Source organism: Sceloporus occidentalis, unplaced genomic scaffold, assembly GCF_023333645.1.
Source record: "Sceloporus occidentalis isolate IW3139 unplaced genomic scaffold, rSceOcc1.0.p SCAF_1, whole genome shotgun sequence".
Taxonomy (NCBI): Eukaryota; Metazoa; Chordata; class Lepidosauria; order Squamata; family Phrynosomatidae; genus Sceloporus; species Sceloporus occidentalis.
The window spans coordinates 277,446,229-277,458,749 of record NW_028316981.1 but is presented as its reverse complement, the minus strand read 5'-3'; the positions used below and the strand labels follow the sequence as shown (position 1 = coordinate 277,458,749).

The following is a 12,521-nucleotide window of genomic DNA, read 5'->3' as shown; positions in this document are numbered from 1 at the left end:
GGTAGGGAGTGGAAAAAATATAAATAAAAAGGATCGGTCACTGAGGAGATATACAAAGGAAGTTTTATTTAACAGATGTTATAAAGGTCATACACCTGTCAATTATAAAGATTACAAAAGAAATTGAACAAGATGTAGTTGTACGATGATGTGCATCGTGTTTTATTTTATTTTATAAAATTAATAAAAAAGATTTTATTAATTTAAAAAGCCTTTTTTCCTTGTGGTGGGAAGCTTCCTGATAGGGCTAGAGCATACTTCTAGCTTCAGACTTAACAAATTGCTGGTAGATAAAAACCAGCGACTACTGATCTATCTGTCTGATCTATACTAATGCTGGCTTTCATCTGCCAATTATTGTTAAGTCTGAAGCTAGAGGTAACAAGTAAACCAAAGACAGAGTTAATGAAATAAATGTTTTTTAAACTGTAAAACTTATTTCCAGGCTTCTGTGAGTGTGTGTGTGAGACAGACAGACAGACAGACAGACAGACAGACTGACTGACTTTGGAACAGGGCAGGAAAAAGAGGCGGGATGAGAGAGGCAGTGAGCAAAGTTTTGACTTCTCTTGGCCCCAGCTGTTTGTGTGTAGGGGGGGGGGCAGATTTGAAAATTGTTTTTTTTTTCTATAGAGAAAAAAGTTTAAAAGCTTCTCTGTTACTTTGCCAACTGAGAGGAAATCAAATTGAAATTTCCACTACTTCTCAATTGGCAAATTACTAGCCCCTCCCAACTGGGGCTTGTCAGAAAACCAAAACTTTGCTCCTAAACCACACCTAAAGCACACTCCCTGACCACCCAAAAAGCAATCCTGGATTTTAGCAGGAAAGGAGGTTATTAATAGATTTTTGTGTTAATAGAAAGAAACACTTTCAAAACGGTTTCCCATGGGAGAAAAACAGAAGAATGGTGTCATGAGATAAGCCCCAACTGAAGACACTATTATCCTAGTGTAAGACGTAAAAGCGCACAGCACACACACAATTGCAATTTACCTGCATCGTGTGATAAAGCCATTAGATCAGGTCCAGAAACAGTGGGTCCAAAACAGACAAATCATTTCTCAATTTTTTACATGCACCAATACATACAGCCAGTGCAGAGTAGTTACATCAGGACTTGAAATCTCCAGTTAACCAGCAGAATAACGGATGACTTTGGCCTGTTACAGACTGCCAAAATAAAGCTCCTTCGAGTCACAGTGGAGGTATGGTGTTTCAATGATGCATGCGTCCTAAGAGTCCAGAAGTTGCACCAAAGCCACACTCCAGCCCTAAGGACTGGTGTTTGGCTTTGGTGTGGCTTCTGGACTCTTAGGACGCATGCATCATTGAAACACCATACCTGCACTGTGACTTGAAGGAGCTTTATTTTGGCAGTCTGTAACAGGCCTTTGATTCATTCACTATTAATACTATTTCTATAACAGACTTTCTATTACAACTGGAAGAAGGATAATTTACTTCATCTCAAATATAAAATAAAGTTTAAAAATTAGATAATGTTTGCATTGTGTTTAGTGAAGTCAAGCAATAATTATTTTGATATCCTAGTTCAAAAAGTTCACTAATAAAGTTTAGAAATGGTTACCACTTCAAAAATCTAGTTAGATATACAATAGGTGAAATAGTTTATGAATTAAATAATGATTATCATGGTTAGGTGATATTTTGGAAAATGGCTTTTACAGATCCTATGCCAACCCAATCATCATTATTTACCCATTTACCCACCATTCTAAACTATGTCTTTCATGTCAGTCAAATGGGAATTGTCATTTTCCAACCCAAGTTCCAAGCTTCTTCCCTCCTTTCCCCAGTATATTTTAATCTTCTATCTCTAATATATCGAACAGCAAGTTGTCTGCCAAATACTTATCTACCTTGTTCAAGTTCCAATTTTTACTTTCTTTCCATCCTGATACTATCATGGCTTGTGTTACTTTTTAATATATACTTTAATGCTTTTTCTTCATTATTATTCATTCCCTTATTCTTCAAATGTAATGTTATAAAATTCTCTTTGCTCAAATGAATGTCCTTGCCTATAATTTTATTAATCTTTCTTATCACTTAACCCCAAAATTTCTGAACAAAAGGATAATCCCACCACATATGCATATAGAAACCCGTGGATCCACCACAATGCCAACACTTTGCTGATAAGTTTTTATTGAAAAATGCTAATTGAGAAGGAGTCCTGTACCATCACCCTATTAATTTCATCTGTTGATCTCTTATATTTTGGAACATAGCTTTTACAGATCCTATCCCAGCCCATCATCATTTTCTCACCTTCTAAATCATGTCTTCCATGTCAATCAAGTGGAAATTGTCATCAGTAATTTATACTGCCTACCTAACAGTGTTGTTGCTCAGATATTCTGCCTTCAGATGGATGCAAGAAGTGCAGAATCTAAAGGATTTTTTAAAGTTGTGGTCTCTGAATTATTTTGTTTGAATATGTTTATCATAAGAACTGACACATTCTTCTAAATGAAAGATTATGAAAACTTATGTATTTTTGTAACAAAGATTTCCATCTTACCAACATACTCATTGATCCCACTGCAATGGGCTTGTCTCTCAGCTCTGGATTATCTCGCATTTCTACAGCTGCATAAAAGGCATCCATGTCAATATGCACAATAGTACAGCTAAGATCACGGTTCCGTTCCATTTCCATCACAAATTGATCCATCTGTGTAGGAGTAAATTAAGGCAAGTGTATGAAGATACAGAATTTTTTCCAGTCATACTGTGACCTTCCATCAACATTTTTGTTAAACCTATAAAAATAGCTATAGTGTTATAGATAATATTTTAGGACTATTTATATACATACATACATACATACATACATACATATTTGTAGTCCTGTAAAAGAAGGTGCATGTCAGCAGCTTTAAGATAGCATGTCACCAGGGCAATTGTCACATTAAGTAATAATCACTATAAGGATTCCATTACAAATGATCTTTAAACTGTGACTCAGGAAATTGGTTCATACACATACAAACAGTATGACATGATTAGCTAAATTAATGTAGTAAAAAAATAAATATAATCCTGTACTTTTTTGTGTAGTTAAGGAAAGGCTCTGTGGAAATCCCAGATCTCTAACAGAAACTTCAGTAGATGCTGCCAAGCTATTACTGTACAAGATAGACTCTGATACCATATGGTTCATGAAACTCAGATGCCTTCTCTTGCTTTATCCAGCAGTATCTGGCATCTTATTCTGGCCGTGTTTTAGAGACTGCAAGCACAAATACACTTGCTGAAAATACAAATATAAATGCAGATATGAAGAATTCAAAGACATAGCCTACGTTAGTCTGGATCAGCATGCAAAGGTGTCTTATAACACCTTTGAAACTGAAAGAAAGACGTTGGTAGCATAAACTTTGTAGATTAAGTCTGCTTCTACAGATTTATGGAGTAAAGTGCCTAGGGACAAACATTTATACCTATGAATGTGTGTTTGCGAATAGCAATAGAAAGCTTGTGGGTGGGTGATGAGGTGAAAAGTTCAGTTTTAATTATCCTTGGGGGGAAAGAGGTGGGCTAAAGCCAATGGGAGTAGATAACCATATGAATGGTGGAGGGAGTTATTAAAATGTAGGATGATGCTGGATGGGAACCAGAAAGGGGATGTGATAAAATGGGCAGGAGAGCCCTCATGAGGCTTGGGTAGTAACTACTGTTCTAATATGGAAGTTTATCGCACTGTTCCTGCACGATCCGTTCTGAGAATGGAACGGAAGGAGCAGGAATGAGTGCGGAACGAGTGGGGGACGGATTTTACCGCACACTCCAGTCCCTCATTCACTCCGTTCCCCCTCTCTTCCATGCCCATTCCGTTCCAGAGGGGGGAATTTTTGAGAACAGAAACAGAAATGGGAACAGAAGAGAGGGGGAACGGAATGAGTGAGGGACTGGAGTGTGCGGTAAAATCCGTCCCCCACTCGTTCCATTTCCTGCTGGGCCATTCTGAGAACGGCCCACAAGCCCGGTGCGATAAACTTCATAGTGTGCCAAGAAACCATATTCTCTGTTCAACCCACTGTCTAGAGTTTGTGGATATATTCCAATTCTGCTGTTTCTCTTTCCAAACTTCCTTTGTAGTTTTACTGTAGAAGGACTAGTGTTCTGAGGTCCAAGATGGAATGTCCAGGAAGAATGAAGGGTTCTCTAACTGTTGGCTTTTTTTTAAATATTCCCATTCCTAATGTTTGATTTATTCCAGTTCATCCTCTGGTGCAAAGACTTGTACCCAGGACTAATTTATTACATTCCAGACTAAAGACAGAAAATGGCAGAACCCCTGAGACCACTAAGACATATCATAAATTAACTACAACCTATTCTGGACAATAATCTCTCTCTCTCTCTCTCTCTCTCTCTCAGGCTCTTGGTGGCAGGACTTTACTTGCTTACAGTCTCCCAATTTCACACAGTTACATACCTATAGGAGGACCCACAGCACAGATGGGGAGATGGGTATAAGGCCTTGTCACCAGATGCTAACTCTGCCAACTCAGTTACTCAAGAAATGTCATCACATCATCCATAATATGTCACCTGTTCATCCACTTGCACCAGAAGATATATTTATGGTACCAACTTCTTTCTTTCAGTATGAAAGTTTCTACAAGACCCTTTTCCAGATTACGGACATAAGACTGTGAAGGCAGTCAAGTTAACTTGGGTCCAAAACATAATGCAGAAATAATACATTTTGAGAATGCTTTAACTGCCCTGGCTCAATGCTAGGAAATCCTGGGAATTGTAATTTGTTGTGGCACCAAAGCGATGTCTGATAGAGAAAGCTAAATTCACCAAACTACATTTCCCAGAATTCCCTAGTATTGAGCCAGAGCAGTTAAAGCAGTCTCAAACTGGATTATTTCTGCAGTATCTTTTGGACCCTGGAAGGTTTATTCGTTCTCTCTCACACACTCTGACTGTCACACACCCAAAAGAAAAAGGATTTCAGTCATAACAGCTTAAATAGCTTTTGAGGGTGTTGAAGATGAAGGTTAGAAGACCCAGAAAAACCAGTTGGGGCACTCCAAAAAAAGAATGTGCACCTGGAGTTCAGACAAGAGGTTGATAAGACTGAATGCACCATGTAACAACCTGGCTTTTGTATATTTGAAGAGCAAATGTTTTGACAAAAATGATCTTAATACCATGTTCAAATATAAGGCTATCACATGTTATCTGAAGAATTCTCTACTCACATCCTAAGGCTTGACATATAAAAGTTTTACTTCCCCAGAGTCAACCAATTCAATCAAGTTTATATATAACTGATGTTGACTACACCAGAGGAATATTTCTATCATTAATTCTTGCAAGACAAATGTGCACATTACCTGTAGTTGTGCTTTCATAATCTGTTGAGCTGTAATTTTATTTTTTAGTTCTAGCAGTTTTTCAATTCGTTTGTTAACTTGCTGGTCTTTCTTAAGCTCATTTTCATAAAATTTAGAACCCTGCCAAAGAAATTAAAATTGCTCAACTTCAGTTATTAGCTTTAGTTTGCTTAATGCAGATTGGTTTAATCTGTTATGAAGGAGGGGCGAAGCACATAGCCCCCTCAAAAAAAAAGAAAGTAACTCAAACTCAAGATTTTCACACCAGTTTTCCAAGTGAAATACATTAGACATAAATGGCAAGAAAAAAAGTGGCTGCTGAGTTACTAAAAGAAGAATCACACAAAGATACATTTCACATCAACAGAAGCTGGTAACAGAATTATTCATCTACACACAGGAAAAATGATGCAATATAATGTCTATAGTTACTTCATGATTCTGTGAAAAAGATAAGAGTAATATATTATAATTAACATATTGCACTAAAGCAATGTTACTGAACACAAGACATCACCACATTGTAACTATGTTCACAAAGCAGAAATCCACCAATATTTAGGATCTGCATAGAAGGCTGCAATTTTAAAAGTAATGAGACTTAGGGGCTGGACAAATCAGGGGAAAGGGGTGGATAGAGGCTGCCCCTTTATCCCCCACATCATTGCCATGGTGACCGCACATCGCGGCAATGATGCACTCAGAAAAAGGAGCTGCAAAACGCAGCTCCTTTTTCTGTCACTGCCAAGGCACCATTAGTGCCCTGGAGCGGTGCAGTGACGTCCATTGTGCTCTGTGCCATTTGGATGCGTCGCAAAACAAACGTCGTTGGTGCATGTGCCGTCTGAAGGGGATGCTCCGCTCTCCCAAGCCCTTCAATTGGCCCCAGGACAGCGCTTTTTGCCCATCTGTATCGGACCATAATTATTACCAGTCATCATTTATTAAGCACCTAAATTTTGCAAAGCATTGCATAGAGATTAAAAGATGATAGTCTCTGCTCACAGGGATTCCCCAATACGGCAAACCCACTAGCAGTAATGGGAGATGAAGTCCAACACATCTGATAGGTACCAGACTGGAGTGGGTTAGTGTAGCAGTCAGATTTTATGTTTCATTACCAGCATTGCTCTTCAGAAAATTAATGATTTATGACATATTCTCCAAATATTAGTATGGTGATATGTTCACATGTAAAGACCTACAGTCGCTCCTCCTTTATCGCGGACTTGAGGTCTGTGGTCTTGAATACTCATGGAAGGGCGGCCTCCATTATTTCCAGTGGGGCGCACCCCCACAGAACACACTCTGCATGCACTTATGGACATGCGCCCCATTCAAGCCTATGGGGCCTGAATATTGGTGAGTCTCCATTTTCAGGGGGGTGGGGTGCGGAAAGGGCCGACTGTATTTTGCTACATGGAGTGGGAGGTCGACAGTAAAACAGTGTATGGACATGCAGAGTGAGACAGAATAATAAGCCACCTGTGTTGCCCAATTGCACAATTGTCAGAGCTTTCTGTTGTCAGATAGCATTCCTGTCAATAGGGGGCATTGTTCCTATGACGGATGAGAGGAACCCCTTCTGCTCCTGTCTGGTCCCATAGTGGCGAACCTATGGCATATGTGTCAGAGATGACATGTGAAGCCATTTTTCAGGGCACGGAGAGGGCGGTCAAGAGGAAGAACAGGCATTATTATTATTATTATTATTATTATTAAACTTTATTTCTAAAGCGCTGTAATTATACACAGCGCTGTACAAAGTCGGTAAAATTAAAGAGTAAATAAAAGCCTGCCCAAGGCGTACATTCTAAGATAGTAACAATTAAAAAGAGGAATAGATAAAATTACCATATAGAGAAGAAAAAACAAATTAAAAACATCAAATATAAAACAATCACATCACATCAAATATCATGCACCTGTTCCTTCTCTTCCTGACCGTCCTGGACCTTCAGCTGCCTTCTTTTTTCCCCCTCACCCCCCGGGCTTCTAGCTGTCTCCAGAGAGGCAGATAAAGATCAAAGATGCAGGGGGAAGAAGTCCTACCCTGGAAGTCTCACCCCCCGGAAGGTGGAAATCCCAATCCCAGAAGTCCCCCCCCCAGAGGTTCCCCTCTCGCCCGGCACCAGATAACACCGGGTGCTGAAAAACCTTTTAGTTTGTGCACTCAGTCCCTAAAAGGTTCGCCATCACTGGTCTAGTCTGTCTATGGGGAGTAAGATACAGTGCATAGGACAGGAGCCCTGAGAATACAAAATTGTGTGGTGCTCCAGATATTGTTGAGCTGTAGCTCCCAGCATTCCACATTATTGGCTATGCTGGGAGTTGCAGTTTAACAACATCTGAAAAGTCACACAATTCCCAAACTGCACAAATTCTAATTACCACTCCCAAAGGATCCTCCTAGGCATCAACACTGGCGTCATCCTACTAGTAAGTCCACAGATTTCACTTTCACCCTTATTGTAACATACCTTTCCTTCTGAACAATGAAGTCATGCCAGTAAAAACCTTGCAGTCTTTCTTGAATGCAATCGACACTTAAGAATAACTAAAGCCTTTGCATATTCTTAAACAAACAAACCTTGGAAGCTTCCATTATGATTTTGTTGATTTTCTCTTTATCCAGCCCTTGCATTCCAGCTTTGTTATCATTGAGGCCCATTCTGAGCAGAAGCCCATCTCTGGAAGAAACATCATCTTTATTTTCATTTTCCATTGCAAAATCAAGCAGTTTTTCCTGAAAAAAAGACAAAAATGCTTTAAAAGAGACACTGCTCGCCATACTAAAGCATCACAGTGTTACAAAATTATCCTTTAGGCACTACTTACACATACAAACAGCATGGTCCCCCCTTTTAAAATACAAACCAACTCCAAATATATTGGCTAAACCTTAACAAAAAAATTAACTTTTATATATATATATTAGTCCACATAGTTTTGGTCATTCAAGAAGTTACACAAAATATTACACAAACAGAATATATTTGGACTGAGTTTCAACTTTTCCTCTGTAACACGTTAAAACATTCTTCCTAAGGCCATATAGGCACCTCTGGATTCAATGCAATTTTAACAATTATATACAATAATATTCCCTTTTAAAAGGAAGCAGTAGTATTTATTCACAAGATTTTGCATAAAAATTTTCCAGTGTTCAGATTAAAGATGGAAAGCTTGAAAAGCCCTCAATGAAACAAACAAGCACCATTCACTGACTCTTGAAAGCCAGCTAAATCATACTCCTTCTCATAGTGGTACAAGAACAGTAATAAAAGTTAAAGATATACTTTAAAAAACATAAAATTATGTTTAAGGCCTTTTCTTCGTCATTCATACATTAGATATGTCTCTCCACAACTGCAAGTTTTTATAAGCCAAACTCTTTAGAATGAACCAAAAAAAGGACATTCTACACATAAATTCTTACATTTTCAAGCAAAAATCACTCTTGTTTTTCTAGCTAAAACATGCTTTTCTAGCTAAAATAAGTTTCATTTCTATATTTTACAAACAGGAAAGGAGGTTTTAAAATGCATAATCTCTAATAAAAATATGAATGATAGATATTTTGGAGTTACAAAGAGCCAAATCTCTTGTACCAAGTAGGACATGAAATACAGTTTAAATTTATCTACTCAGAGGTAAATCTGAGCTAGCTGTGTATAGGACTACCATATTAAGCACCCTGTGTACCTTTTTAGTTTAGTGTTTATTCTGTTAAAGTGAAAGGCGTTATTGTGACCAACAGTCCTGCATTGTCTTCCCTAACCCTGTCCTCAAGGTATAGATAAGATACCAATTTTCTAATACTAAAGGATTGATACTTCATACAATTATCCCTTTCCTGATTCTTTGTTATATATCTTATATTGTTGATAGCATATCCCTAAATATCATAAGAATTAGGAAGAATAAGTGGGATGAATTTCCAAAGCAGCAAAGATGACTACATCCATATTTCCTATGTTAATAATGCTGGGACAGTTCACTATTGTTACATTCTATATTAAGAGCTTTTGTACTGAATAAGATTATTCTATTCTTCTACATTCTAATTATTTCTAAGGTATTGCACACTGAATATTTTTTTTTAAATAGATATCTTTGGGACTGATCCATTTTTTGTTTAAGCAAAATGCTTAAGGATTTTAAGAAATTTTTTGAAGTCCACTCTGAAAAATACACTCATTAAAACTGGCCTAAGGAACATCAGGTATCAGTATCCCATATCTGTGCTCCGAAATACTGCTAGTATCCAAAATGGTCATGTGTTTGTGCGCGCATCATATAATCCTTCCATGCTATCAAGAGCATTCTTTCCAGTCACTGGAGCTTTACAATTTAGAAGAGCCCTGGTAGAACATAGGATTCTTGTCATTTTTGATCATCTGCTGATTTGTTGGAATAGCAATACTGACAAGGAGAATGGTGTGATTAGCTTGCAAATGCTTAGGAGCTTATGAAGCTGGGTTTGCTATAGGCTTTTTCAGATGAATGGCCATGATTACAACACCATTGTTGCAGCCTTTGTTTTTTAGGACTAGAATGACAGCAAAATGTAAACATCTTACTACAATTAAACTGCAATAGTAAAAAAAAAATAATTTATTCATCTATGACCTAGTTATACTGAAATACTAGATACAATTTGCCTCAAATGCTCAAAACTTTTAACTCTGATATGTTGTCATTCTGACTGATCATTTAGTAACATTTATCTAGGCTAGAATATTTCAGTCATGACATCTGATTTTGGTTGCATAATAGCTGACAATAGCCTGAATGACCCCTTTGGCCTTATTAAAAAAGAAGATAGTTTGCCATACAAAAATGTGTGTGATGGTCTTAACATGCAGATTATGGGTCTATCTAGATTTAAAATGATTTAGGAATTAGCATATGTAACACCATCATCAAATAATGCAACTATAATTTTTCTTTTTACAGAGACTTTTACAGGAAACATAAACAAAGGGTTGGATCCAGAGAAATAACTGTAGAGGTAGTGGGTGGAGGGAAGGTGATTTGTTCAGCGATGGGTGTGAAATTGCCACTTTAATCTAGAGTACCCTTTTGCCAAAAAATGAATTAGTGATCTTATTTTATTCAAATTAACTGAATGGAAGCTATTTTTTCCTTTGTGAAAAAGGTGGCAGCTATTCTCAGGGACACCAGGGAATGCTGACAGGGACCAGGGAAAGAAGAAACAAAAAAGAAGCTTTATATTTCTTTTTCCAATAGACCCTATAGTATAGTTGACTTTCCTTGCTATCAAAATTAATAATATTTCACTATCATATAATACCTATGCTGTGGGATGGGAAAAGAAACACTTTATGTGCACAGCTGGAAAATGAACAATTATGTAATTTGCTCAGTAATCTCAAGGGTTTAACAGACTTGCAATTAGCCTCTTCCCTAGGGGAGTGTTGCAAATTTGACTGACTGTGAGAACGTCACTTTGTTTTCTACAGCAAATGTGTCAGTTTTAGAGCTAATGTCAGTTTTGGAACTAACATATGTGTGCACACATCTCTCTCTCTGTGTGTGTGTGTGTGTGTGTGTGTAGTGGACCCTCCGTATTTTTGTACTTGCATCCACAGATTTCAGCACCTGCGGATAGTAAGCCCGCATTGTCCCTAATGGCAGCATGTGCACACAGCCATGCTACCAGGTGCATGAACATTGTGTCTCCATTAAGGAAAATGGAACTTGAGGTCCCACAATTTTTTTTATCTCGGGGTGGTGGTAGTGGTCCGAAACAGATCCCTGTGGGTAACAAGGTTCACCTGTGTGTGTGTGCGCACACACTCCTCCACCTTCTTGGAGTAAGGCAGGTTCACATGAAGTGGTCATTATCTGTAAGCCTCTACTGATGCAGTCACCTAACAGGGTGCCATGAGCTGACGGAAAATGGGCTACGTGGTCCAACTCCCATGCTACTTGGATCTTTCCCCTCACCTTACTGTCTCACAGGTTGTGACAGAGGTGGTAGTGAGGGATTGCTGTTCAGACTTTTTGCCATTGGCCTGTGGGGCTCCACAGCGGTCAGTACTTCTCCCCATGCTTTTAAACATCTACATGAAGCTGTTGGGAGAAGTTATCCAGAGCGTTGGGGTTAGGTGTCATCAATATGTTTTACATCTGATGCCAAGGAGGTTGTGGTAGTACTGAAATGTCTGGGTACAATAAAGGACATGCAGGTGAATAGACTGAGGCTTAATCCAGACAAGACAGAAGTATTACTGGTCCATAGGAAAACCAACCTGGGATTGGGATCACAGTCTTTTCTGGATGGGTTTGTACTCCCACTGAAAGATCAGGTTCATAGCTTGTGGGTGCTCTAGGACCCAGCACTGCTCTTGGAAAGCCAGGTTGCTGCAGTGGCCAGGAGTGCCTTTGTCCAAATTTGCCCACTGCACCAGCTGCACCCTTTCTTGGGGAAGGGAGATCTGGCCATGGGGTTTCATGTCTTATCTATGTTGTCGTTAGATACAGCTAACCACTTGAAAAGTGGCCTTGAAAAGGGTTTGGAAGATGCAAAATGCAGCAGCCAGATTGGTTCAGGTGGGCATTTTAGAGACCATATAACACCAACCCTGCAAGATTGTGGAACTTCCTATTCAAGGACGGTTGGCTGTTCTGGTGGGCAGCCAAACAGTACTGTTCCACATGATATTCCATGCTTGACATTGCTGCATTAATTGTTTTAAAACTGGATTCTATTATTGGTTATAGACTGCTTTTAGGAGTTTTTAAAGATTATTTTAATGTGTTTTAAAATGTTTTTACCTTTATTGTTTTAACTGATTTTTATTTATTCATCACATTGGGAGCTATTGTGGGCTGGGAGGCAATACAGCAATGCTTTAAGTAAATCACAAACAAACAATAAAATTACACCAGTAAGCATGCATTAACAAAGGAAATTGAATCAAATGACAAACAAACCCTAGCCAGACAGGGAGGCTGGATGGAAAAGCTGCTGAAACTGGAGGGTCTGGCTGAGCAGTGCACTCCCTTTAAGTACTATTCAGGCAAACCTGAGGGAAAATTGCATCCTTCAGGTCAGGTGCCTGCAAAGCACCTCCACACACCGTGCACTGACTGGCTGCTTCTTCCCAGACA

General features: G+C 38.7%; 1 protein-coding gene across 5 annotated transcripts in view; it reads right to left on the bottom strand.

Moving 5' to 3' along the window:
- The window catches only part of POLK (DNA polymerase kappa), a 49,750-nt gene that overhangs the window by 27,694 nt on the left and 9,535 nt on the right, over nt 1-12,521 (bottom strand). For all 5 annotated transcript variants that reach the window (XM_089494343.1, XM_089494335.1, XM_089494350.1 and 2 more), the window contains exons 3-5: nt 7,972-8,127; nt 5,382-5,501; nt 2,549-2,701 (exon numbers count right to left, since the gene is read on the bottom strand). In XM_089494343.1, the coding sequence (XP_089350469.1) occupies nt 2,549-2,701; nt 5,382-5,501; nt 7,972-8,106 (408 nt within the window). In that variant the 5' untranslated portion in view covers nt 8,107-8,127. The remainder of the gene's footprint in view (nt 1-2,548; nt 2,702-5,381; nt 5,502-7,971; nt 8,128-12,521) is intronic.